This window comes from Acipenser ruthenus, chromosome 21, assembly GCF_902713425.1.
Source record: "Acipenser ruthenus chromosome 21, fAciRut3.2 maternal haplotype, whole genome shotgun sequence".
NCBI lineage: Eukaryota > Metazoa > Chordata > Actinopteri > Acipenseriformes > Acipenseridae > Acipenser > Acipenser ruthenus.
In genome coordinates, this window is record NC_081209.1 from 30,246,083 (window position 1) to 30,271,753 (window position 25,671).

A 25,671-nucleotide genomic window follows, 5' to 3' on the forward strand; every position below is an offset into this window, starting at 1 on the left:
AGTGGTTGACCATGTAGCTAATGAAATCATTTCTCAGTTATGCACAAAATAATAAACAAATAGCAAACGTGCATTTTCATTTAACAAAAAGGGATAGCTTTCAATTTATGTTAATTTCAGTCAGTTTTGTACTTGCACTCTCTACCCTATTTCACCAGGAGAGTGAAATTCTCCTTCAAGTCCTTTTTTTCTGTTTGATTAACTATTTGATTCCCTTACTGACTAACATGCTTTGACCCACAGGCTAAATGACTTAGGAAGTGCAAGTATAAAAGACTACCTGAAAGTAAGACATGCTGGTCCCGGCAGATATCATTTCTGAAATGAAAACCCATGCTTGCTGTAACATGTCCTTCCTTGAAAACTGCACAGGTGTGACCTGCTTAGCAGATGGAGCTGCATGGCAGATGGGGGGTTTTGGAATAATTTCATCAACACAAGTGGAGTGTTAATATTGATTGAGGTCACTGAAAATCCCTTTATATTATGAGAAACCTTACCCTTCCACAAGCTGTGACTTAATAAGTGTATAACTTCTCTGCACAGACGCATACAAACTATACCTGCAGGGCCCCCTTCATACACCTGAGGTGAATTTCCTGTTTCCTTCACCTAAATTTCGAAAAGAGTAATGGTGAGTTGAACTCAAACCCACTGCTGTAATGAACCTTATAACATTGTTTTACAGTGTAGCAGAGACTGCTGTGTACCAATCACTGCAGTGTGGGTGGGCCGGGGAGTGGCAGTACAGTATCTCTCTAGTTGCTGTGTGTCAGTCTGCTCCAAGGAGGGAATATCAGAACACAGCTGGAGAGCGTTGCAAGGGGCTGCTGTACTTGTGTAATTATTCACATTTTCCATACTTGTATTATTATTATTATTATTATTATTTCTTCTGTGGTACATTGATTACAACAGAATTCATATTGTCTGGAATCTGAATTGTGTAGCTGTGTAGTTTGAGACTTATTCTACAATGTTGTTGGGTTGAAATCTTTTGCAAGGACTGAATTAGAAGTTTCCTTGGTTACCAAAGGTAATTATACTTTGATGGTAACGATGCAGTGCACCTGTCCATACTTTTCAATTTGGTACTGTTTTTTTTTTCTTGAAATGATTACTTCTTTGGTAATGTTTTCCTGTAATATCTGTGTGGTGTGTGTGTGTGTGTGTGTTTTTTTTTTCAGTCTGAACTGCATCGTTCTGTTTATGTATTCCGTGTTTTCCGATTGGGTTCAGTTTGCTTAGTACAGATCAGCAGGTAGTGATTTCTTCCTCCACTGCTACTGAAGAACAGCGTGAGACATGCTTGCACACTGCAGGAGCAAATCCTCTACTGAGTGACGCAAGGAAAACTGTCTCATCTGCTGTTTATTCTTTTAGATTAACGTGTCACCATGGCCACAGAGAGAACATCACCTGTCCAAAAGGATAACAGCCAGGTAAATATTATTATTATTATTATTATGTTTTCAGTTGGGACCAGCCATAAACAACATTGTTGTATGTAGAAGCAGTTGCTGTACAGTCTTTTAAGTTGTTTATTTTTAGTTCATCTCTTTGAAGATAGGATAGAGCACATCTTTGCATTGGTATGAACATATTGATTTAGATTATTGCAATCCTCTGAAATGTACTTCAGATTATAAATTCTTATCAAACTCAAATCAACAAGACAACATTAAGGCGGATGTCTTCATTTGGCAAGTGCCTAGTACTTCCTTGATTGGCAGTTGAATTCCGAGCGGAAATGTTTCTCCACTTGGTTTAGGCAGTCAGGGATAAGCATGATTTGTTAAAGCCTGTGACAGCCCTGGCAGCCATGCTGGATTGCATGAGCCCCGTATCCGTGTGATCCCGGGATCACAGCTATAAAGAAGAGGTTGTGTAATGCAGGTGGGGTGTATAAAACCCCAACTGTGGCTTCAACTCTTGAGTTTCTTGTAAGTTTGTATTTGTGTCCTGTGAAGATGAATGTGTTCGGGAGGCTCTTTGAACTCCCAGTGGTGAGCTCCACATACAGCCTCATCCAGAAGACCTACTCGAGCACCAAGCAGACCCACCCCATCGTCTGCACCGTCTGTGAAGTGTACGAGAAGGGAGCCAAGACTGCCACCAGCCTCGCCGTGTGGAGCATGCAGCCCGCCCTCCACAGGCTGGAGCCTCAGAGTAAGTCCGGCGCAGCACTGTAGGTCAAGTTCAAAAGCCAGCGTTCACTTAGGTGTGTGTTAGTGTGTGTGTGTGTGTGTGTGTGTGTGTGTGTGTGTGTGTGTGTGTGTGTGTGTGTGTGTGTGTGTGTGTGTGTGTGTGTGGCTCACAGAGACATCTAACCCCACAGTTCTGAAAGCTTGAGCAGGCCATCATTCACAGAACACATGCTGTCGCTACAGAATAAAAGAGATAGACAATAAAGATCCCTGTATTTAACCCCCCCCCCCCCAGACATTGCTGGCAGCTAATGTGACTTCTCCCTTAGGATCCTAGCTACAGTTTGTCAAGTTTAAAAAAACTAAATAAGAGAAAACTGCAGTTACACAATTTGTCCACCGGTGGCACTGTTTGCTCAGTTAAGATCCAATTAATAGAAGTAGGGTACATATTATAAAGTGGCAGATTAAATGTAGAGTCAAACTGCATGTCACAGCTCAGCCTTTCTAATAGCCACACATAACCTGCAGTCCTACTATAGAGAAATTCTTCTTTTGTTGGAGCGAGAACCCACTGCTATTGCTTCACCTGCCCTTTTGCCTACATCAGTTTACCAACTCTCTCTGTGATGTTGCACAATGAAGAGACTTTTGCTTGTCTTGTTTCTGATTTGGCACGTTAATAAGCCATGTCTAGACATGGCAGCAGAGTTATACAGCAGTTGCCTGTGATTGAAACTTGGATTCACTTTCTGCAGATTTGAGTTCAAGGTTTGGAGTGTGCAGCTGGCAATCCTGGTCTGGGCAGAGCCATTGTGTAGCTCTCTGGGGAGGTTTCTTTAAGCGATTAACTGTAAACCTGTTGACATCAGAGAATAAAAGGAATTGGAATCTTTAATGTAACCGCTGTGCCAGGAATGTTTAACTCTCAGAAGGTCTCCTGTGAGAGTTAACTGAGCTTTCTGTCCTTCACCTTTCCATTCACAAGCACTCAGTTTAATACCAAAATACAATCTGCGTCTTTTAGCACAGGCATACAGTACCATACTGCACAGTGTAGGGCAGTGAGACATGATGTCTAGCGTGCTTCTGCACCATACAGACAGGCATGGTACTCAGAGTGGTGATCACACTATACATACAGACATGGCACTCAGAGTGGTGATCACACTATACATACAGGCATGGTACTCAGAGTGGTGATCACACTATACATACAGGCATGGTATTCAGAGTGGTGATCACACTATACATACAGGCATGGTATTCAGAGTGGTGATCACACTATACATACAGACATGGTACTCAGAGTGCTGACCTGTTGTCCAGATGAGGAAAGTATTTCCCAATTCCTGGGCGATTGTACTGTGCCTTTCAACACAGGAATGTGGTACACAAGCTTTGAAGACCTGGCGTTTGATTAAAAACAGATATGAATCAATAGTCAAACTTCATTGATGTAAATGTCTGTCATATTCTCCTCTGGCAGCCAATTTATTTGTGATGTTTAAAAAAGAAAAAAAAAACAATCCCTGATTCTGAGGAATCCAAGCCAACTCATTTAGTTTTGGCATGGAATGTTGCTGACTGTTGGCAAAATCGGCAGAAATGATTGCCTGGCATTTCTTATTGACTCTGATGGAGAGACTTTGGTCTGCTGTCATGTGAAAGTAATCCGTTTACAAAAGATCGACCAGTTTGTTTCAGGTTCCTGTGGCGATACTGTACACAGTAGCTGGAAGATTTTACACAGTAGGACAGTTGCATGACTCTGGTTAGGTCATTCTACCCTTGGGATTTTGCACAGTAGGACCGTTGCATGACTCTGGTTAGGTCATTCTACCCTTGGGATTTTGCACAGTAGGACCGTTGCATGACTCTGGTTAGGTCATTCTACCCTTGGGATTTTGTCTGAGTTGAAACTGGAAAAACAAACCCTCCTGTTGCCAGTGTTGTCAGTTACGGATATTTTCATTGCTTTTAGCTTTCCTGGGTAGTTTATTTGGTAACACTTTACATTAAGTGTCTCTAATTACTGTGTATTTACATAATAGTTACTTAGTAAATGCTCGTGTACTTACTCGAAACTAAAATGTTATATTGCATAGTTACAATGTACTTAATGTGCAGATCTTTTTGCACGATACAACCCGAACCCGAACCCTGTCCCTAGACCCAAATGCACGACGACCTCATATGAGAATGCAATTGTTTCCCCATGAAAATTAAATATATTTCTTATGTGTCTGAACCTACGGTACTTTTTTCCTGCTAGTTTCAATATGTCATCCATAAAAGAGTTGAAGTGTGTTTTCTCCAGCGTAACTGTGTTGCTCTTCTGTGTCCAGTCATAGCTGTCAATAACCTTGCCTGTAAAGGACTGGATCGCTTGGAGGACAAGATCCCAGCACTGCAGTACCCTCCTGAGAAGGTAAGTGCTATACTGTAGTGTACACCACAGCTCCCCACCCAGAGCACAGTGAAGAGAAATCATCCAGAACTGCAACCACTCAATCAGGAACCTGCAGTGCTGCTAAAAGAAACCCATTGATAACATAATATAGATTATTCATTTCCACTGTGGACCACTTTCAAGTACTGTACTTTCATCTTTATAAAGGGGAGTTCATTAAACAGCTGCCTTGGTGCGGTTTGTGTTTGTGTTTTTTTTATTTCACGCAGCTTGCCTCGGGTATTGCACAGGTGGTTACGAACACAGTTACAACGGCGAAGAATGGCATCACCAGCCCTATCGCCAGCACCTCTGACCGGGCGCTCCACCTGGCAGCGAGCGGCTATGAGCAGACAGCGAACATGGTGACGGGCACCATCGACTACATTCTCAACACCAGGCCGGCAAAGCTGGCCGCGGAGGGAATGGACTCTGCTCTAACCACCACCGAAAAGCTGGTCAACTACATCCTGCCGGAGTCACAGGAGGAACAAGGTAATGGGAAACAAAACCTGACAGCGTGCTGGTACTGCATGGAGTGTGGGAGCGAACACAAGGCTTTCTGTAACATGAAGTTAACCCTTTACTGCACATTGAGTGTAGGAGCGAACACAAGGCTTCCTGTAACATGAAGTTAACCCTTTACTGCACATTGAGTGTAGGAGCGAACACAAGGCTTCCTGTAACATGAAGTTAACCCTTTACTGCACATTGAGTGTAGGAGCGAACACAAGGCTTCCTGTAACATGAAGTTAACCCTTTACTGCACATTGAGTGTAGGAGTAAACACAAGGCTTCCTGTAACATGAAGTTAACCCTTTACTGCACTGGGTATGTTCCCATACCTATTTAATGACTATGTTCTCAATGTCCAATATGTTGGACACTGGGCAGCAAAGTCCATTCAAACTCCTTCCACGCTTACAGTATGTGGATCAGACCTGTAATCAACAGAAATTCAGCAAGAACAGCAACAGCTACAAAATAAAGCGACTTTCTGTTCCTTTATTTTTCTTTTCGAAAGGCCGCGGTGAAACCACATTATGTGTTGGTTTTCTTCTGTTGTTGCATGCCAATAAATATATAAATCAAAGAGGTGCAGATGAGCTTGTTGCTATAGCAGTCAGGGCATCCAGTTTGAAAGCTGTGAGACCATGCCGAGGTATCTGCTGGGGCGAATCTGCTTTGCTTAATATAAAGCACTTTCTGTGTCATGGGCTGTTGGTCGTGTTGTGTGCTCTGTGCCACAGCTCCACCAGCAGTAACGATTGTGTAAACGTTAACACAATCCTGCCCCCAGCTGGCTCTACTTTGTATTTGTGTTTTGTTTGGAGCCCTGACAATGATAAAGCTATTCACAGGCATTCAGATAATAGTGAAAGATGTCTGGTGTGACTTATGGGATCGCAGATAAGACAATCTAGCAACCAGTCATAATCTCCACAATCAGATAAACAATAAAAGCCACAGCCAGCTTGTTTCTTTGGTTTTGTTGTAATATGGCATGTCAGCACTAGAGGGCAGTTTATCACTACACATGACAATGCATGAGAATATATGCTTCCACTTCTTGGTTATATCCACTAAGTCGTTTAGTCTGAAATTGTGTGTTTTAAATCAAAAAGTCCATAAAGAAGCTGTGCATATGTTTTTAAAGCAGGCAAAAAAAACCCAGCAAAAACTGATATTTAACAGCTAACAGGGAAGGATTCATTCAATATCAGTCTTCGCATGTTATTTTAAAGGGGGGCTGTTTTTCAAATCTAATGTCATTCAGTGCATGAAACCCTTTGAAAAGTTATTTTTAAAGTCAAGCTTAACAATTAAGCTCTGGTTTATTGTCATTTACATTTTGTTGTTGCATAATTAATTTCCACATTTCAAATTTTTACTCCAAGTTTTAAAATTCAAATTGTAAATGAGGTTTCTAAATTTGAAAACTTCAAAAGTTTAGACCAGAATTATGCGGTATACACAACCCTAAAAATAGAAACAAGCCTGCCATCTGTTCTGTCCCATGGCTGTGGAGACATAGAGGAGTGATACATGAAGTATAGATACATCCGTGATCTTCTAGTTCATATCTTACACAACATGCGCAATCCACCTGACTGGACACACAACCTTCAGTGCTGCTTAGAAACTGAGCTGATTGCGAAGACATAAACACACATGGGTACCTTTCGAATAAACATTCATTACATTGAGCAATTTAGCTCAAACATCTGGGAAGGGTTATGGAAAACAAACAAAATACCTTTTGAAATGACTTCATTTCTGTGAACAAACACAAACATATTTTGAAAGGTGAGAAGGGCTTTGCAACGATGCATCAATTCCTACCTGCTATTAAAACTTGACAAAGAACTGCAGCTTTAACATGCATATCATTTGAAAACAGCAGATTGCTTTCTGTTGAATGAAAAGCAAATGCATTCACAAAGCAATCTGGTTAGTCGTGACACTTTTATAAATAAACAGTGACTTGGAGTATCCGCTGGGAATAAACCAGACTTTCTTTTTACTAGTAGAGAGGTGCTGGTGCTCATAATCAGTTGGTTTGGAGCAGAGCTTTGAAATGGATTTCCTGCTTTCCTGAGTGTAGACCAGCCTCCTAGAGCTGCCCCTTGACCTCTCTAAGACTTCCAGGGCTGTACCCAAAGTTAGCAGTGAGCTGAGCCACCGACATGCAAACAAGCAAGGCTTTGTGTACAACATGCCTGTGCACTGGCACATGGGAAAGGGAAGGGACCCCTAATCGTTGCTTTGAAGAAAACATCAGCTCTCCCCATCGTAGAAGTGAACAGGAAATGAACTGCACCCAGTTTGGGAGCACGGTTCATTAGCTCCATTACTAAAGGTGGCATGTAAAGCTGGTGTTTTGCACAACAGCAAGCTAAATAAAGTAGAGGGCTGCTGCACTGAGAACTTGATGTGCCATACGGATGAGCACATTATTAACAAGGAGAGCTTTTTCATTTAGGTATCGACCTGCCCAGCTGGATAGAATCTGCCCACATGAATAGACTAACTCTAACCCCAACCCTAACACGAACCCCAGCCCCAAACCAAGTCATTAAGTATAGCTTCTTCCTAGGACACTTCATCTCCTTCCTATATGTAATTAAATCCAGTGCACATGTTTCTGAAGCTGCAGCATGAGCATGGGGAACCTCACAGGCTTGCAGTTTGCTGTGAATGCTGTGCAAGGCCTAGGATTGTTTACAGTACTACAGTAGTTTCTGTGGATGGATAGACATCCCTAACCAGCTCCTGCGTGTCACCTTTTGAAGAACGGAGCGGGTACGCAGTGCAGTCACGTAGAGGGGCCCTACTTTGTAGCCAGTAGCATCTTGCAAGTTATTCTGCAATGCAATTGTGTGCTGTCCTCGACATAGCAAAGCAATGAAGGATAAAAATGGGATAGACGTGCTGTAAAAGGGTCCTGGAATGTCCCAGCTGACAGGAAACACTGGAAAACATTCTGTTTTTCTTTTACACAGCCAAGGATGCATGCAAGAGCCAGGGGTTGGATGTCGCGAAGCCTGTCTCTAAGCTGAACAGCTACAGGAGGCTGGGGACCCTGGCCAGCACTGTGTGCAGACGTGCCTACGAGCAGACCGCTAATAAACTGCACCAGACCAGGACGCAGGGACAGGAGCTGGTCATGTGGATACCCGGCGTATCCCCCTTGGTAGGTCGCACGAGATGCTGAGTAAAATACTGCTTATCTTATAGGGTGGGAACCACAAAAGCACAGACAAGTGCACCAATAACCCTGCTGAAAGAGTAAGAATACATTACAGGTGAAATGTAGTTGCAGTTTAACCACATGCTGCTGTTTTTTCCTATCATTCCTCACCTGGTCGTAGACTGAATAAGCATCCGTGACTATGTTTAGTGTAGTGTACTGTAGCTTACAAACTACAGCAGTGTGTATCAAATGAAAACCAACACATACCACCAGTGTCATGTGCCAGCTCCTGTTATTATCAGGGCACCAGTGTGAGTTCCTATCTGTGAAAGGCAGTTAGATGTGGTGCTTTTCTCCTTGAATCAGATAGTCTGAGCTTCTTTCATGTTTTTAATCATCTGTGATGTCAGATTAAAGTTGTCTTGTCCTCCGTGAGGGAATAAGAGAACCCGACACACCAGACTGGCTGTGGAGGAGAGATAAACACATTCGTGCCAGCCCTGGCATTGTGTCTCTGTCACCATAGTAATACAATCTACATCACGCGTTTGAGCAGAGACCCGTTGTTTACATTCTCAAGGCTCGTTCCTTTATGCTCTCCTGCCTGTCAGGATGCTTCATGAGCTACAGGGCAGCTGTACAGTGTATTGATTCCCGGCTGCTGCACTGACCTGGGATGTTAAGATGCACGCTTAGCTGTTAATTAAAGCAACGTGGAAGCAACTCTATAGCCGCCCCATACCAGCTGATGGTTTCCTGGCAGGCACTGGAGACAGAGATGGTGTGAATGGAAAAGCAGCACATGGAGAATAAAGGGAGCTATGTAGGAGAGAGTAATAGAAACCATACCGTAGAAGCATGCACACAGGTTGGTGAGTGGGTTGCGTCTGTATACCAGATAAGCACATGTGCTTGTGCACAAGGCTATTGGAAGAGGCAGAAGAAACGGGAAAATCTGTCTTGTACTTCTGAACTCAGGCCTTAAATAGCACGCTGTTGTATCATAATGCAAATGTCTAAACATTTTCACCACAGCTTGCATTCACAGTTTTGCAATGCCAAGTTTTACTGTGGTATATTTCATATGATACTTGTGAATAGGGCTTCTTGTTTGGAATGGAGTGGAGCACAGCTGAACCATAACTACAATAGGCTGTATTCAGTTCCGTTTCTAGTGCCAAGAATCAGCTCAGTCCCTACAACAACAATATCGCTTATTATTAGACAAAAAGCACAAACATTCATGTACAAAGGTGACCCCATCCTCCCCCCTTGTAAGAAGAGAGGTCTCCCACATATTTATTTGACAGCATGTCCAGTACAGTGGATGGCATGAACACAGTGCTTCACATGATCAGTAGCTGAGGCAGGCAGCCGGAGGCCCCCACAGAGCAACCAGAGGAAATGGTGTGTGTTTAACCAGGCTGTGTATAAGTGTTGTACTGTTCTCCACACTGCCTGAACTGGCCATCTCTCAGCTCCCTGGATAGTCCTTTTCATTTTGTTTGGACTTGTGTCATGTACAGCTTTCCTAGGCTCTCTGATTGTGAATGGACGGCTCACACTAAACTTTGTGCTTCTGTTTTAAAAAAAATGGAATTACTGTACATAGAAAGCCTATGGTCAACATTGTGCACAATGGAGTGTTTATGGATCATGCTGATGTTATGCAGTACGGTATGTCCTTGGGAGCAGTGTGGAGCACAGCCATTGGAAATGAGTCCTTTCCTGTCTCTGTCTGTCGAACAGTCGGATGGCATCCTTGGTTGAACTAATGCAATTAGCTTAGGGCATGAGTGTCTCCAAAACACTGTCATGGGACAAGCTGTTAAAGGCAAATGACTGAAATTAGGGGAGGGGGTTTGGTAGCTAATGGCATGGAAGTGCCTGCTGGATGAGGATGTTGTGCTGACCTTCTCAGTGTATTTGTTCGGTTGCTTAGGGAATATGTAACAGGTCTAGGGCTGCTTTATCTCTTAACCAACACATCTTTGAAATTCAACAGCTGTCTACCCGCCAGATATATGCAATCTGACAAGTGCAGGACCACTAAATAGAGAAGGTGTTATTGAATTTAGCACTTTTACTGAGATTCCAGGGTTCCAGTTTTTTTTGTCTCAGATGAGGTCAATGATGGGGCAAGCCAGCAAGCTGTTATAGAGTCAGATCCCTGAAGGGCTGCATCCTAATGGTTATTTATACTGGTTATTATGGTGTCAATCTGTGTAACAAACATTCAGCTTCTGGGGAAACAGCACGTTGTTCCTCAAAGTAGCAATGTTCCTGCAACATGGCTTTTTTTTCAGTACTTTTTTCCTACAAAACCTGACAGAACTGTCAAACTCTTGAATACAGTGGATTGCATACATTGGATGATGTAGGTGTTGAGAATAAACTGATATTCTACAGTGCAGTGTTTCATATTGCCTTCTGAATACACAAAGACATGCTGCATTTAAAGAGAGAGAGAGAGAGATCTTTATGCTGACAAAGTGTAGTTATGCAGTGTAGTCCAGTTGAATTGACTGAGCTTGTACTAATTTAGGAATAGCATTCAGCTGCATACAATACCTCTATCTAAAACTAAAGACCTTGGCAAAAACAATACTCCAACTAACTTTCTAAAGTCCCTGACCCAAAGCTTACTGTAGAGATGCAGAAAAACACTTATCCACTTTGAGAAAAATATAGTGTAGCCTTTCATCGCAAGCTCAGTTGTATCCAAACTTCTGCTCACAAAGTTAATCAAGCCATTTTAAAATATTTAGTTAATCTGCTTTGCAAGAAAGACTATTTGTGCGTGGTGATTAGTCACTGCTTTTCTGTCACCACCATTGTTGAATGGTGGGAACTCAATACTGAAGGTCAGGTGTGAGTCCTTGAGATGAAAGGGCTTGACGTCAGTTGTCAAACGCGATCACTTGCGAGCAGTGATAGTGCTTTTGTGGTTAATGCATGAGAACCTGGCACTGGTGTCCCAGTTAGATGGCAGGTGATGTTGTACCCTGGCTCGTGGGGGCTGCGCTTAATATTTATTTATGCATACAGTCTGGAAACAGAAACAAAGGGAGATTACAGTAAAAAGCACACAGCGTTTCTGGGCAACTTACCATGTACTAGGTGAGTGTTGACCGATCTCACTAAGTATAGAGGGCTTTCCATCTCTGGCAAGCAGAGCAGGGAGTCGTCTATTTGAAGCACCTGCTCAGGGGTCTTTGCTACCCGGTAGTTCATCATGTAGGGAAGGTAGGAGCCCAAGTCGTAGGCAAGGTAATGCCCTCCAATTAGAGCCAGGGTTAGGGCTGGTCCACACACAGAGCCAGTTTTCAAATTTGTGTTGTGGGACCTGTAACGTAAAAATGTGTACATCTGACTGTGCAGTATGTGTTCTTTCTCTTACAAGAACTGATTACAGTATCATTTGTTCTCTGCAGACTGGTTTAGCCCTGAAAAACCTGGAGGTGGCAGGCAGCATTCTGCAGAGTGCCCAGAGCTCGGTGTCGGGGTTGCTGTGGAGCTGGCAGGGAGGGCAGAGTACCAAGGACCAGAGGAAGAAAGAGGGAGAGCCGCTGGAGGTAAAGAATACAGGGGAGAGCTGGTGAATAGCGCTGCTCAAACAACATGCTTCCATCACACCTGCACAGAAAACGCTAGAATCAATATTATATCAGCAATGTTTTTTTGGGAGTAAATTCTCCAGAACGGTTCTGCAATATGGGTCGTATTCATCAGTGTTATTTTAGTGTATGTTTGCTTTTAGTATTGTACACTTTGATTGTTCCGGAACCTCCATCATGGGTTATCCAGCACACCGTACTTGCAAAACTTCCCCCAGATTTCCCCCAAATGTGAAATAAAGATGGTCAGGAATGCAGGCACTGCGGCGTTGGAACGGGAAGGGTTAAGTATTGCGATGCCAGACTTGCAGTACAAGGTGATTTGAAGGGTGCCTAATGCGACCTCTTTATTTGCCTTTGTGTGGTATTCCAATAAAATGTAATCACTGCATTCTTAGCATTCAGTAGACATTCCTCCACAGCATAACAAGAACATGTAAATCACAAAAAGGTCAGTGGATTTACACAAAACAAAACAAAGTTTCTCATCCTTGTTAGAAGAAAGAAAGAAAGAAAGAAAGAAAGAAAGAAAGATGCAATATTTAGTAAAACCGGTCATTTAAAACGGATCATTTGAACATCCGATTGCGCACGACATGATGATTTTAATCATCCGATTGCACACGACATGATGATTTTAATCATCCGATTGCACACGACATGATGATTTTAATCATCCGATTGCACACGACATGATGATTTTAATCATCCGATTGCACACGACATGATGATTTTAATCATCCGATTGCACACGACATGATGATTTTAATCATCCGATTGCACACGACATGATGATTTTAATCATCCGATTGCACACGACATGATGATTTTAATCATCCGATTGCACACGACATGATGATTTTAATCATCCGATTGCACACGACATGATGATTTTAATCAACCGGTTGCAAGTCCTTTATTTACACTTTTTTCTGATACCTGATTTTCAAATCGTTTAAATACATTCCAATCTATTTTTTAGAGCAGTGAGGCTCTAAGCGTGGTTACCAATCTAGGACAGCAGCTGCAGAGCGCCTATGTGTCTGTGATCTCCAGCGTGGAAGGCATGCCTGCAACATTATGGAAGATGGTGGGGGATCTGAGACAAATCACCCCCAGTCAGGCAGTCTCTCTGGTCAAGGACAGGGCGTCTTCACTGGGAGAAACCCTGAGCACACTCAGGGACCAGGTTGTGAAGAACTTGTCCTACTATATCCTAGTAAGTACCTTCACAATAATGTTTCACCTATTCACGGACATGCACTTTGTACTGTATTGTGCTTTTCTTAGCAATGTGTTGCCTGACATATCGTACCGTATTAGAGCATTTTGTCACTTTGTCAGATCTTCTATGTACGTGAATCCAGGAACAGCTACACATAATCCTACACTAATCTAAATCTCTTAAATCCAATTCATTTTACCCCAAACCTTAACCCCAGCCTTACAGTAATTATGGAATTGCAAAGTTGCAATTCAGTCCCCCAGTGAGACAATTGAAATATTATTCTCATTACAACAGCTATGCTATTGAAAGTGCTCCCAGAGCATTTAGTGCTGGACGAATCAACATCCTGCACAATTAGGCTGGCTGGCCAGTTATAATAATAAAAAACAAAATAGTGTAACAGATTTCAGTGATATTTTGCCCTGAGCTTAAACCAGCATTACCTTGGACAATGTGTTTAACTGAGAAGTCCTGATTGCATCATGATCTTTTATGGGAGCGAGAAACAGTAGAGTTCATTTAGCTCAGGAACATTTTAAATTAATCTTTTCTTAACAAAACTTCAACCCTCCTTTTATAGCCAAAGAGTACAGGCTTCCAGGCTTTTCAGTCACATGCATTATATTAAAAAAAATGAATGACACAGGCTATAATATGGGGCCAGTAATACTTGGCATGTCCCTGTCATTTCCTTTTCTACACTAAAACTGCAGAATACATGACATTTGTGTGTGTGTGTGTTATTCCAATGCAGCAAATGCTGCCTGATCTCATCTAGGCACCTCTATGGTCTCAGACCATTGATGACCTAAATGAGTGATTTTCTAGGAGCCCAGGGGAATGAAGGCTAATGAGCCGTTACCTTGTCCAAGCTCTGATAAATAGAACACTTCACATTGAACATAGAAAACACACATTGCACCCAAGTGCTGTTCACTCTCTATTGCGGTGATAACAAAAATATCAAAATACACATTTTCAGTTCCTTTTTGTGTCTTACACTGTATGCCATATCGTCGAGTACAGTAGTTTCCACTTTTACAAAGACAATGCAAACCTGGCTTTTAAATACTGTAATTTTTCATTCATTTTTATGGTATTTTGGTGATTCTCCTCATCAATTAATGCCCTATATGAAGCCCAGACTAATCATGTCAATATGTAGATGTGCTTCAGTTTGTAAAGAACTCAGGAATCATTATTTTGTGTTTTAGAAAGGGTTACATTTTGAAGACCGCTATACTGCTTTTAAGCAACGGAACACTCACAATATAGATTGTAAGCAACGGAACACTCAATATAGATTGTAAGCAACGGAACACTCAATATAGATTGTAAGCAACGGAACACTCAATATAGATTGTAAGCAATGGAACACTCAATATAGATTGTAAGCAACGGAACACTCAATATAGATTGTAAGCAACGGAACACTCAATATAGATTGTAAGCAACGGAACACTCAATATAGATTGTAAGCAACGGAACACTCAGTATAGATTGTAAGCAAAGGAACACTCAATATAGATTTGAAGTCCCTGACAAATCACGTATGTCTGCAATATTTTTCTCCCATTTCTCCCCCCGAATCCCGGCTCTACCTTGTAGAATCCCATCTCTACCTTGCCTTGTTACTCATGAAATGACCCTGCGCTCTTCTGTCCAGTTAGCGGTGTGCTACCAGACTGGCCTGTGCTGCGTGTAGATTCAGCTCAGGGACTAATAGATCAATATTTCAATCGATCTTTATTTTATATAGCGCCTTTCATAGTGGACCACCATCACGAAATACTAGATAGTGAGGAACAATGCATAATACATTAAATACAGTGAGATACAGGGCATAGCACATTAAATACAAACAGTAAAAACAATGCAAACACATTAAATACAGGCATAATACATTAAACACAAGGCTAGGATGTGATACATGAAGACTAAGCAGGGCCTAACGGTTCTCTTTGATTTTCAAGAACTGATTCCGTATGAATCCCTTTGAGTTTCTGACAGGTCAGCCAAGCAAAAGGCTGACCTCGCAGTGCTAACCATTGCCTGCATAATAATATACCTCATAACAACACTGTCCTCATGAGAAAGCATGTGGACTTGTCATAACAAAGTGTGCACTCTGAACACAGGAAGCATGTGGACTTGTCATAACAAAGTGTGCACTCTGAACACAGGAAGCATGTGGACTTGTCATAACAAAGTGTGCACTCTGAACACAGGGAATGGAATAGAATCTGAAGGGCACTGTTGAAGAGATCCTGTGTACATTCAGAGGAAAGGCTTGCAGTCCTTGTGTCTAGGGTTAGGGTTATATATGTATAGTATATTCAGAGGAAAGGCTTGCACTCCTTGTGTTTAGGGTTAGGGTTATATATGTATAGTATATTCAGAGGAAAGGCTTGCAGTCCTTGTGTTTAGGGTTAGGGTTATATATGTATAGTATATTCAGAGGAAAGGCTTGCAGTCCTTGTGTTTAGGGTTAGGGTTATATATGTATAGTATATACAGAGGAAAGGCTTGCACTCCTTGTGTTTAGGGTTAGGGTTATATATGTATAGTATATTCAGAGGAAAGGCTTGCAGTCCTTGTGTTTAGGGTTAGGGTTATATATGTATAGTATATACAGAGGAAAGGCTTGCACTCCTTGTGTTTAGGAAAGGGATCCTAAATAATAACTAAACTTAAAACAACAAAACGAAAATGGTCTATTTCATATGTATTATAGGCAGGTTCTCTATTTACCCCACATCATCATTTCTACTAAATAAATAAGAAAACAACTCAACAATACTTTCAAGCCTAAATATGCTTTGTTTCCTTTCTAAAAAAAAATATTATTAGTTTATTTAGCAGTTGCCTTTATCCAAGGCGACTTACAGAGACTAGGGTGTGTGAACTATGCATCAGCTGCAGAGTCACTTACAACAACGTCTCACCTGAAAGACGGAGCACAAGGAGGTTAAGTGACTTGCTCAGGGTCACACAATGAGTCAGTGAGTGAGCCTGGATTTGAACCGGGGACCTCCTGGTCACAGGCCCTTTTCTTTAACCACTGGATCACACAGCCTCCTAATTGCTTGTGCTAATAACAATCTGGAGCCTTAAATCTTTACAAGTTCCTTGTTAACAGGGGGGAAACAACAAGTGAGACTCTTGTAAATAATAATTATATGCAATAGTTAATTCCATGGTGTGCTCGTCACACATGGGCTGATGTTTAACCATTAGCCAAGAAAACCAAGCAGAACCCTGCTGCTATTAATTGAAAGCGCTAGCTCCTCACTGAAGCTGCACTAAAGGGAGTGGGAGGGCAGTGAAATACACATGCTATCCAAGGCAAACCGTTAGAGTCGGATCAGCACACAGACAGTGGGGTCAATGTTGTGGGTCATCCTTTGATCTAGAAATGAGGTGAACCTAAAACCAAAATGAACTGATATAGTAGAGATGTATGTCAGCTAGTATTTTAGTGAACGCAAGCTGCTTTAAAGGCTGCTTGTCTGTACTGAAAATCTGTGTGGACGATTATTAAGCTATGTTTAGGAGATTACTGGTTAATCAATAATAGTTTGACATGTTCATTTGAAATGGATTCGTATGTCTCAGCCAGGTATGAGCATGTTTTGGGGTGTAGTTAAATAACTGAGCACCACAATGCAGTGAACACTTCAGTTCCTTCAGCACATCATTTGGCATAAGAACTTGTAATGAGATTTGGCACGAGGCAGTGAGCGTGCATAGAGCTGTAAGTGGGTGTTGCCTAAAGGAAGTATAAGTGTGTCTGTGTTTTTATGTTATAAATATAGGGGGTGTCTGGTAAAACAGTGTGTGTAATTGGAAATGATATATACTTATTGCACATTTGTTTTTGGATGGATGTTGACCGGATTAGTAAAAAAAAACATGTGCGTTGGGTTTGAGTTTGTACTTTCCTTTGGTTTTAGTTTGTAAAGCCTGTTCTTGAATCAGAACCACAAATGTAAGCCTTGCTAACTGCAGTCCTTTATAGTTATTGAGAGTAATTTTAAAAAAGCAATTCTGAAACATTCCTTTTACAGAGATTTCAGGCAAGAGTAGATTTTTTCATCAGAATTATATCCCTTTGCAGCCAACATTACTGTAGTAAAGATGTAAAGGGCCACATTTAATTTGTACTGATCAGTGCATTGCAATCCTAGACATGCTACCGATCTATAAATGATGTCCTGATGTCTAGCCCTAGGATTTTAATTATGGTGCTGCTATCCTTATAGTGTAACAAAAACAACAGCATAAGCAACAGCTGTGATGAAGATGCAGTTCCTCTTATAGGGGAGCTCCTGGTACACCAGCACTGTCAGTCTCTCTCACTTACAATACTGGTACCTCGTCACAGTCATGTATTGACTATTCAAGAGATAGGAGCCCAAGACGGAAAGACAGCCGTGCCACAGCCCCAGGGAAAGCACTGCCCTGGAGGTTAATTAGGCTTGTATATGCATTATAACAGCTGATTAGTCTAATTGATTCATTGATTAGGACTGAGGGTCATTGTCCCGACTCACACACAGCTTCAACTTTATTTATTCCAAAATAATATTTTACACTCCTTGTTATTTTATGCATGACCTTTGCCTTATCAGTCAGTTCTGATTTGCAAAAACAACTACAGCTGCCTAGTTTGTTAATTAGTTATCCCGAGAGGCAGCTGACCTCTTGCGAATGCTGTTTCAGCAAAAGATTTGTAAAGAACTATCCACAGACCAGCAGGATGATAATAGCATTCCTTGTACAACGAGGCACCCCCAGGGCAGGGTTTCAGTCCAGATAAAGGGAGGGAAGGTGGACAGGGGGCATTGGAAAATGTCCAAACAGATTCCATCACGGTTCGAGAGCAGAGGGAGGGGACGGACAGGCATGTAGACCGCTCTCCTCCCTGGCTCTCTCAATGCCAGGCGTGAGAATGGCTCTGCAGGGGGCCACAGATTGGGCTTTTTATTAAAAGGCTGGAATTCCACCCTGTGCTAGTTTGTGGGTCATTTGACTGAAGGAAAGGAAAAGCCCTTTAGACCTGTGGTTTTACAGTTTAGGCATTCCAGACCCCCGCTGGCTATGGCTAATGCTTTATGTCCTTACAGAAGGTGAAAGTTCAATTCAGTTTCTTTTTCTAGGGGGGGGGGGGGGGGGGCGCTATAATTGTTTTAAAAGTGGACATCCAGTAGTGTTGTCAGTACAGAATAAAGATGTATTTTACATGATCTAAATAGTAGTATAGAAATGGCTTCATTTTATTTGTATTGTTGCTTTCTTACCGTTTTTAAAGTCACCTGGAATAACAGTGAGTCTTATGTTTTTAGTGTGTTTGCTAGCAGACGTGTAATCAGGCTTCACTCGCTGACACTGCCTCTCTGCTGTATTTCTTTTAAGGTCAAGGCTGAAGGAGTCTAGTCATCCACCCACACAACACCAGAGAGAAGATCATGTGATAGTTAACATAATGTAATGTCTTTGTTTATTCAGAATTAATGGATACCGTTACCCATAATAATAATAAAAAAAACATTTCTGAATATCTCTCTGAGTATTTTTTTTTTCTCATTCACTTCACAAGCAACTGGCTCACAAAACGGTTTTAATGACCCACGATTCAAACAGCTGACGGATTTCTCTGGCCGTACGGAAGTTGTATAGCCTTGCTCTTGACTCAGCCTGTTGACTGGTGAGAATATTCTATTACGGTCTCCATGGCAACCCTGAGAGCATTTCAGTATGAGGTATCGTGGCACTAGAATGAACCCAGGCCATGTTATGTAAGAAAAAACAAATTCTGCAATAATAAACAGGAATAGAATTGGGGGAAAAAAAGGCTTTCCTCCTAATGTCCTCCTTTTTTTAAATTAAAATCAGACTCCAATTTAAAGTAGGTTTTATAAGACAGCTGTGGAAAAGTTTAGGCACTCATTGTCCTTTCATTCATTATAAAGTTAATCTGGTTCCCTGTGGTAGGCGTTGCAAAGTCAGGACATTACGTTACATTCACTTGGTGAATGAGGTGCAAGAACACCTTTTAAACGTGATTATATATTTACCAGAAACTCTATAAAAACATCGCCCTAGGCAGCACCACACCCATGAGTGAGGCACACCTAGATACATGTTATTACCTGCCAGCGTTTCGATACAGGCTACTTCACAATGTGCAACGAGTTCATGGAGCACAATACTGCTTTTATATAGCATAATGATGCATTTTTAAGGTCAGTGACTAAATCTTCTGTTTAGCTTGTAACTGAAAAACAAAAAAGAAAACACTAATTGCAATTTTAAAAAAGAGGGTTGTGACTCTGGTTGTGATTTACCTCGCTTTAAATTCCCTGGGATCCGCGAGGAATTATTTCATTTTATCAGACTGTTCCAGAATTGTTGTCTTTAAATGTGGAGGTCGGGTTAGTAGTACAGTTTTTGATATTTCAGAGATGTCCCTGAGTTCTGAACGTGCATCACAGTCAGAGAGAGACATGCACTTAATGGTCTTTTTAAAATGCGTCAGGATCTATTTACTGGGGCCATATTACAGGATTAAGCTCCAGCTGTTTTAATGGCCCCTTAATGAGGCAAATGAAACAGTAAAAGCCTCATCAGACATCTACTGAAGCTTGTTTTCCTTAATTGAACCTCAGGCAGACAGTTGTTAAGCTGAAAGCCGCGTGCTGTATCAAGGCCAAGAGCTGGCAGTGTTTTTCCAATTCCATGATAAATGGATGGTCGGATCAAGGACACACCCAAATCCAGCTGCCTTTCGGCTTCTAAAATGAAGAGAAAACAGTCGGTCTGGTAACTGTACCTGATATACACACTGGCCACAATTGAATAAAACAGCAGAGATGTTGTCACAAGCTGAAAATATGCAGAGGGTATCTTAATTGTGATCAAAGGCTTTGCAAATGTAATAATCCATAGACATGATTACGAATAATGCTGCACTATCACAGTGTAACAGCATTATATCCGCTCAGGCTTCCTAGTGCTGATAACCTGATGAAGTCGTGCAGCGTACATTATTTCTTCTCTGTATCTGTTGGTAATAATACTCTGGTGCTGCAGTGAATTTGTTTGCTTTATTCATTTAAAGTCAGCAGTGAGATTCTGTTTTTGTCAGTGGACGAGACCACGCGTTTAAACCCCCTTCCCCCCACGTTGCTTCTGTTCCATGTTCTTAAGGAGATAGATTATTTGAGATGTGTGACACACCGTCAGCCCTGGGTGAATGTGGATTTCTATTCCACATCGACTGGCATTTATGGTTTTCATGCCCTTACGTGCGCACGTATATGGAGGGGCTTCATAATCTCAGACTATATCAAGGTTAAATATTTGAATAAAGTTAACAGTTTACAAGATTGTACCCAAACTCAGTCTAAAAGGGGAATAGGAGCCGGCCATAGGTTAAGATTTGTGAAAATGTATAAGGGTCTTGAAAATCAAATTCAGCCCCCTCTGAATCTGCAATTCAGAAACAGAATGCAGGACTTTTGTGCCAGGTGGCATGAACCTGTGCTTTTAGTCTGAGCCTGTTCTTGTCTCTCAGTTCCAAAGAATGATAGTGTATCTTTAAAACTGCAAGGGGAGATGCAGGAGCCAGTGCCTGGGGGAGCTTGTAAAAGCCTGCATGTGTTTAAACAAAGGACTCCAGAGAGGCAGCGATGCAGGACGGCAGATCAGGACAATCTTTTTGTTTACCTCAAGCTCCAGGTGTAAACTCAGGGAAAGAACCACCTGTCTTCCTTTAAACATAATCGAGCTCCCTCGAGACAAGGGGAGCAGGACAACATTATCAGCTTATCTAGCTGTAGTTAAGGGTTTTGATGAAAGTGGTGATTAAAACTCTCACCTTAAAAAAAAAAAAATAATAAAAAAACTCGCCTTGAACAGTTCCACAGGGAGCTAATTCAATCTCACATGCATGTGTTGCAACAAGTTGAATACATGAATTGTGTTTGCTGGACATGTCAGATTTTTTCATGATATCCTACTTTTCATTAACACTGGAAATGCTGCTGCTGCTCACTCCCACTCTTTTACTGCACATTATGTTCACCACAGTTTACATTGCCACAAGTTGCTTTGCTAAGTTTACCATGGAGCAGTTTACTGCAGTGCTTTTACCATGGAGCACTTTACTGCAGTACACTTTTATAAGGATAAAAACCCATTAAATCCTTCAGTGAGTGAGCTCCACCTTTTAATGATTGTGTGGTGGGATCTAACATGGATACAAGTGACAGGAAAGGAAAGGAACATCATAGACCACGGATCCAGTTAATACTGCAGACTCCTTAGGGTGAGAGTGAAGGAGTCCGCGGTTAATATTACAGCATGGTATTAAATATTACCATGTGAGACATCATTCCAAGCTGCAGCCTGTGCTACCATCCAGCTCCATTTTAATCACATGCCTGCTTGCTGTTTAGCAGGAGGAAAGATGTGGTCCCTGTATGTTCAGAAAGCGTGGAGGTGTTTGACAGTGGATGTACACAGCACCACTGGAATCGTTTATAACAGAGAGGACCCCCACTGTGGAATGGCCGCAGACTGATCCATTAGCCTGGCAGGGGTCAAGAGAATCGGACAAAGCTGCTTTGGGGCTCATAACAAGCCTGGGGTTATTTAATAGAACCACACCCCCCTCCAGCCTCTACCCCTGCCATGCTCCTGCTAGGATCCACAGAAATATCCAGACAGATAGAGTGACTCCAAGTGGTCTGGCACCGGGCTACCTGTAAAACACCGAGCCTGATGTCAGATAGTCTGTGCCTGGGGCCTTGGTTGTGACAGGGAGCAGCAGGAAGGATCTGTGAGGTCGAGAGTTAGAGAAGAAAATGTTAGAAACGGATCGTTCTGGGGTTTCTACCAAGGTCAGCTCAAGTTCATTGGTATGCGTGTCTTGTGCAGATTGCTGAGGTTTTTGGGCCCCTGGCTGTCTCCTAGTTGTTTGCTGGAATCCCCACTCTTTCTAGGAAAATTCAATTTTCATTCTTTAAAAAACAGACTCCCCTTTAGAGAAAATAACAGTGGAGATTTACTACATTCAGAAGCTGCCTATCAGGCCCCCCCCGGGTGATGCATCAGGCTTGATTAGCAGCTTGTCAGCACAGTGGGGGCATGGGACGCCAGGAGTATCCAGGGGAAGTTAAATATAGATACAGTGCTGGAACGTTTTTGTTTTATTACACCACAATTAACATTGTGCTCACAATAATACGTAACAGTTGCTGGCTACATAAACTGAGAGTCTTTAAATCCATGAAGTGTGATGTCTTTTAAACAAGATACTGTATTAAACTGAGGTCCTCGATATTCTCTGGACCTAATTGCAAAGGTAGAATACTGCATACATGAGACGATCAGGTACATGTAATTCTACTTTTATTCACAATCTCATCTCAGTAACTTTTGATTGTCCTTTCGCTATAACAAACCCCTTGATATGATGAACAAAACGCTTGGACCTCAACAGCTTTGTTACAGCGAGGGTGTACTGTAATACACCATCTTCCATGACAGCTCTTCTGAAGCTATAGTGTAGCGTAACGTAGGGGCGATAGTAAAGGTTAGACACCAAGTCCTTGTGCTGGCAGTCAGTACAAGTCAACCTGCCAACTGTCTAGGCTGCATTTTAAATACCAGACATGTTTTCATGTTTAACCTACAGCTGCCTGGATTGTCCATCAAGGAGAAAGAAGACGACGAGTGTCAAAACCAAGACAATGACAAGGAAAGCCCCTCCGCCAGCCCAACAGCCAGGAGGGAAGAGACTGGAGGAGAGCAGGGGAACAAATTGGCTCCAGGCAGGCAGTCCCAGGCCGGGCGAGAGGACAGCGCGACGCCCGGCATCTCAGACACCTCAAAGCTGCTGCAGCAGAAGGTCCTGGAACAGATCCCAGTCCAGCAGAGGATCCTACTGGGAGGCTCGAGGGCCGATTCCGACACCCGCAGCCCTCGGGGGTCAGGTTCCTACAGGGAGACCAGCAGCAGCAGCAAGAAGGGAGAGAAGCCCCAATCGGAAGTGAGGACCTCCACCTACACGCGATCCGTCCACAGCAGCGCCTATTCCACTGTTAAAAAGGACTGACTATCTTCACAAGGGGGTTTGGTTTCTGTGCTGGCTGGGGGTGAGAGGGTGGGGAAGGGGTACATTGAAAAAGCCAGCCCCATATCTAACCTCCAGCTAAAAACACCCACCTCCATGTATAATCTTTCCATGTCAAGTTTTTTTTATTTTCAACTGCACGTTTTCAGCCATGTTCTAAACACCAGATGGTCATGTGACATTTCTTACAGTATATAATAAGGGCGAAAAGTAGTGCCATTGCGTTCGCTTAGGCAAAAACACTGTCTCTGTACTAGTTTGTGTTTGCGGGGCAGTGTCTGTAGGTTTTTGTTCTGTAGATGCACAGTGTAGTAAAAGAGCCACTCTCTTCTTTCCAGACACTGGACTGGTGTGCAGTGTTTGAAGGGCGTGGGAGGATTACTGTAACCTTTTAACAGAGGACAGCCGGAGCCATACCAAGAGGGAGTTAGTTTACAAGTGACATGAGAGCAGAGGTCAGAATATGCAGAAGTTTTTAGAAATAGCTGTTCATACAAACATTGAGCAGCGACATGGGGAAAACAGAACTGGTATGTTAACACTGTGTCACATGGCTTGAATCTAAAAGTGGCTCAAAAGAAATAATTCAAACCGGAATCATTTAGAGGTCAATTTTACTTTATATACCTTTTCTAGTGAAAACTGGGCTTTCGTGCGCTTGACGCAATGCAGCAGCAGGTTTAAATGAGACGATGGGGTGTGAGGCTGTGGGAGACTGAATTGGGTGCAGAAAGATGCACCATGGGGTAAAGAAACTAAATGAATACAGGGAGTAAGACTTGGAAGGCTTTGAACGTTTTGTGCAGGATAGTGGGAAGCTGAAGATATGCCAAAGACAGAGGTGCAAACCCTATCTGTCTGTCTGCCAGGAGCATGTATTTCTGTAAAGAGTTCATAGACAGGTGTGGAGTCATGTGTACTTCTAGAATGTCTGCTGTGTCTTTCCATGAGACAGCTGAGCGTTGAGCAAGTTAAACGAACACTCTCATTCGCTAACACACTGCACACAGACAGCATAGAATCATTTAGGAAGCAAAGTCTGCAGTTTACATAGCAAACTATTTACAAGCTTTGTTCTGTTTTATACATGAATTTCTGTTGAGAGTATGCAGATCAGAACTAGAGCGTGAGGTGCCATTCATGTTGTGATAGACACAGTATACAGTATATATTGTTTTTGCATTTTTATACCATCGTGTGAACAGCTGCAATATGTTCCTGTGATTTTATTTCATGCTTTGGAAAGACCATGTTAATGAAACCCGCTCAAAGACAGCAAAGATTGTAAACAAATACAGCAGAAACTATAAGGATTTATACCGCAACTGAGATTTAAAAACCAAGGAGAACTGCTTTTACTATAATTAGCTTGGAAATGAGTCGGACAATTTTCCTGTCAGGGGATTCATTTAGGTCTTTTTTCACTTTAATTACCAGCTTTTTTCGAGTGCACATATAATTATGTCTGCATTGGGTTGTAAGTCACAATCAGATATTTTAACAAATATATGAACTGGTTTTCTCATTCACAGTTATTAATCCTGCAATGAGGCGTAAACATGTCTGTATTTTTGCAGTTTCTTTCACAGAAATTAAAAGGCATTGCATTGTTCTGTTTCTTTTGCGATTTGCTTACACTATATTTTACTCAATAAAACAATAAAGTACGTTATAATCAGTCTTCGTTTGGGATTATCTATTTATTTTCTTCTTGTATGAAAGCCAGCCAGACTTGCAATGTGAGATTCAGGAGCCAATTTTATTAGGTTTTCCATTCCGTGCAGTCAAAATAAACTACCAGTTTTTGGAAGAAAATACTTTTTTTTTCCATTTGCAAAGGGTGTCTGAACATCTCTGGGAACGAATGATTCACATCTTTGGTATTTTCCCCTGAAGAACAAACAGTAGCAGCACTTGGGTTCAATCTGAATGAACAAATCCAAAAAAAAGGCTCAATTGAAACTACCTTCAAATGCTCTTGAGTGTCGAAGCAGTGCATTAACTCCAGGGTCAATGCAGGCTGTTCACACCATGCACACACCTCACCAGTCACCCTGCAGGGTTTCAGTGAAATGTGCTCGTTTATGTTCGTCCATGTCAGCTGTGCACAGACACCTTTGATAATAAAAAGATAACATGTTATTTAACTAAACAGAAAGAGATCATTTTAAAACAGAGCAGGAATCCAAGACACCTGTGTGTTTGATATGGTGCAATGACTGCAGGTATGAAAACACAATGTCTTCAGCATTGATCACAAAGCACGAAGCATACTCAGATACAGACCGTCCTCAGACAAAATGCACCATATATTACAAGATGCAAGTCCGGGGTGCTGGCTGCTTTCGGACATGTGAGCTCATGTGCACACATAGACATGCACAACATGTTGCAC

General features: G+C 42.0%; 1 protein-coding gene across 4 annotated transcripts; it reads left to right on the forward strand.

Moving 5' to 3' along the window:
- The first annotated feature begins 757 nt into the window (after positions 1-757).
- Positions 758-24,955, forward strand: LOC117428569 (perilipin-1). Of its 4 annotated transcripts, none has more exons than XM_034047709.3 (9): positions 758-840; positions 1,384-1,442; positions 1,971-2,169; positions 4,496-4,578; positions 4,830-5,094; positions 8,103-8,293; positions 11,728-11,868; positions 12,893-13,129; positions 22,839-24,955. In XM_034047709.3, exons 2-9 carry the CDS (start codon positions 1,398-1,400, stop codon positions 23,256-23,258), a joined length of 1,581 nt encoding a protein of 526 aa, XP_033903600.3. In that variant the 5' UTR covers positions 758-840; positions 1,384-1,397; the 3' UTR covers positions 23,259-24,955. The 4 variants fall into 4 exon arrangements, with proteins under 4 accessions (XP_033903600.3, XP_033903603.2, XP_033903602.3 ...); XM_034047712.3 differs by lacking the exon at positions 22,839-24,955 and adding an exon at positions 18,554-18,696; XM_034047710.3 differs by lacking the exon at positions 758-840 and adding an exon at positions 890-1,036.
- Positions 24,956-25,671: the final 716 nt, after the last annotated feature.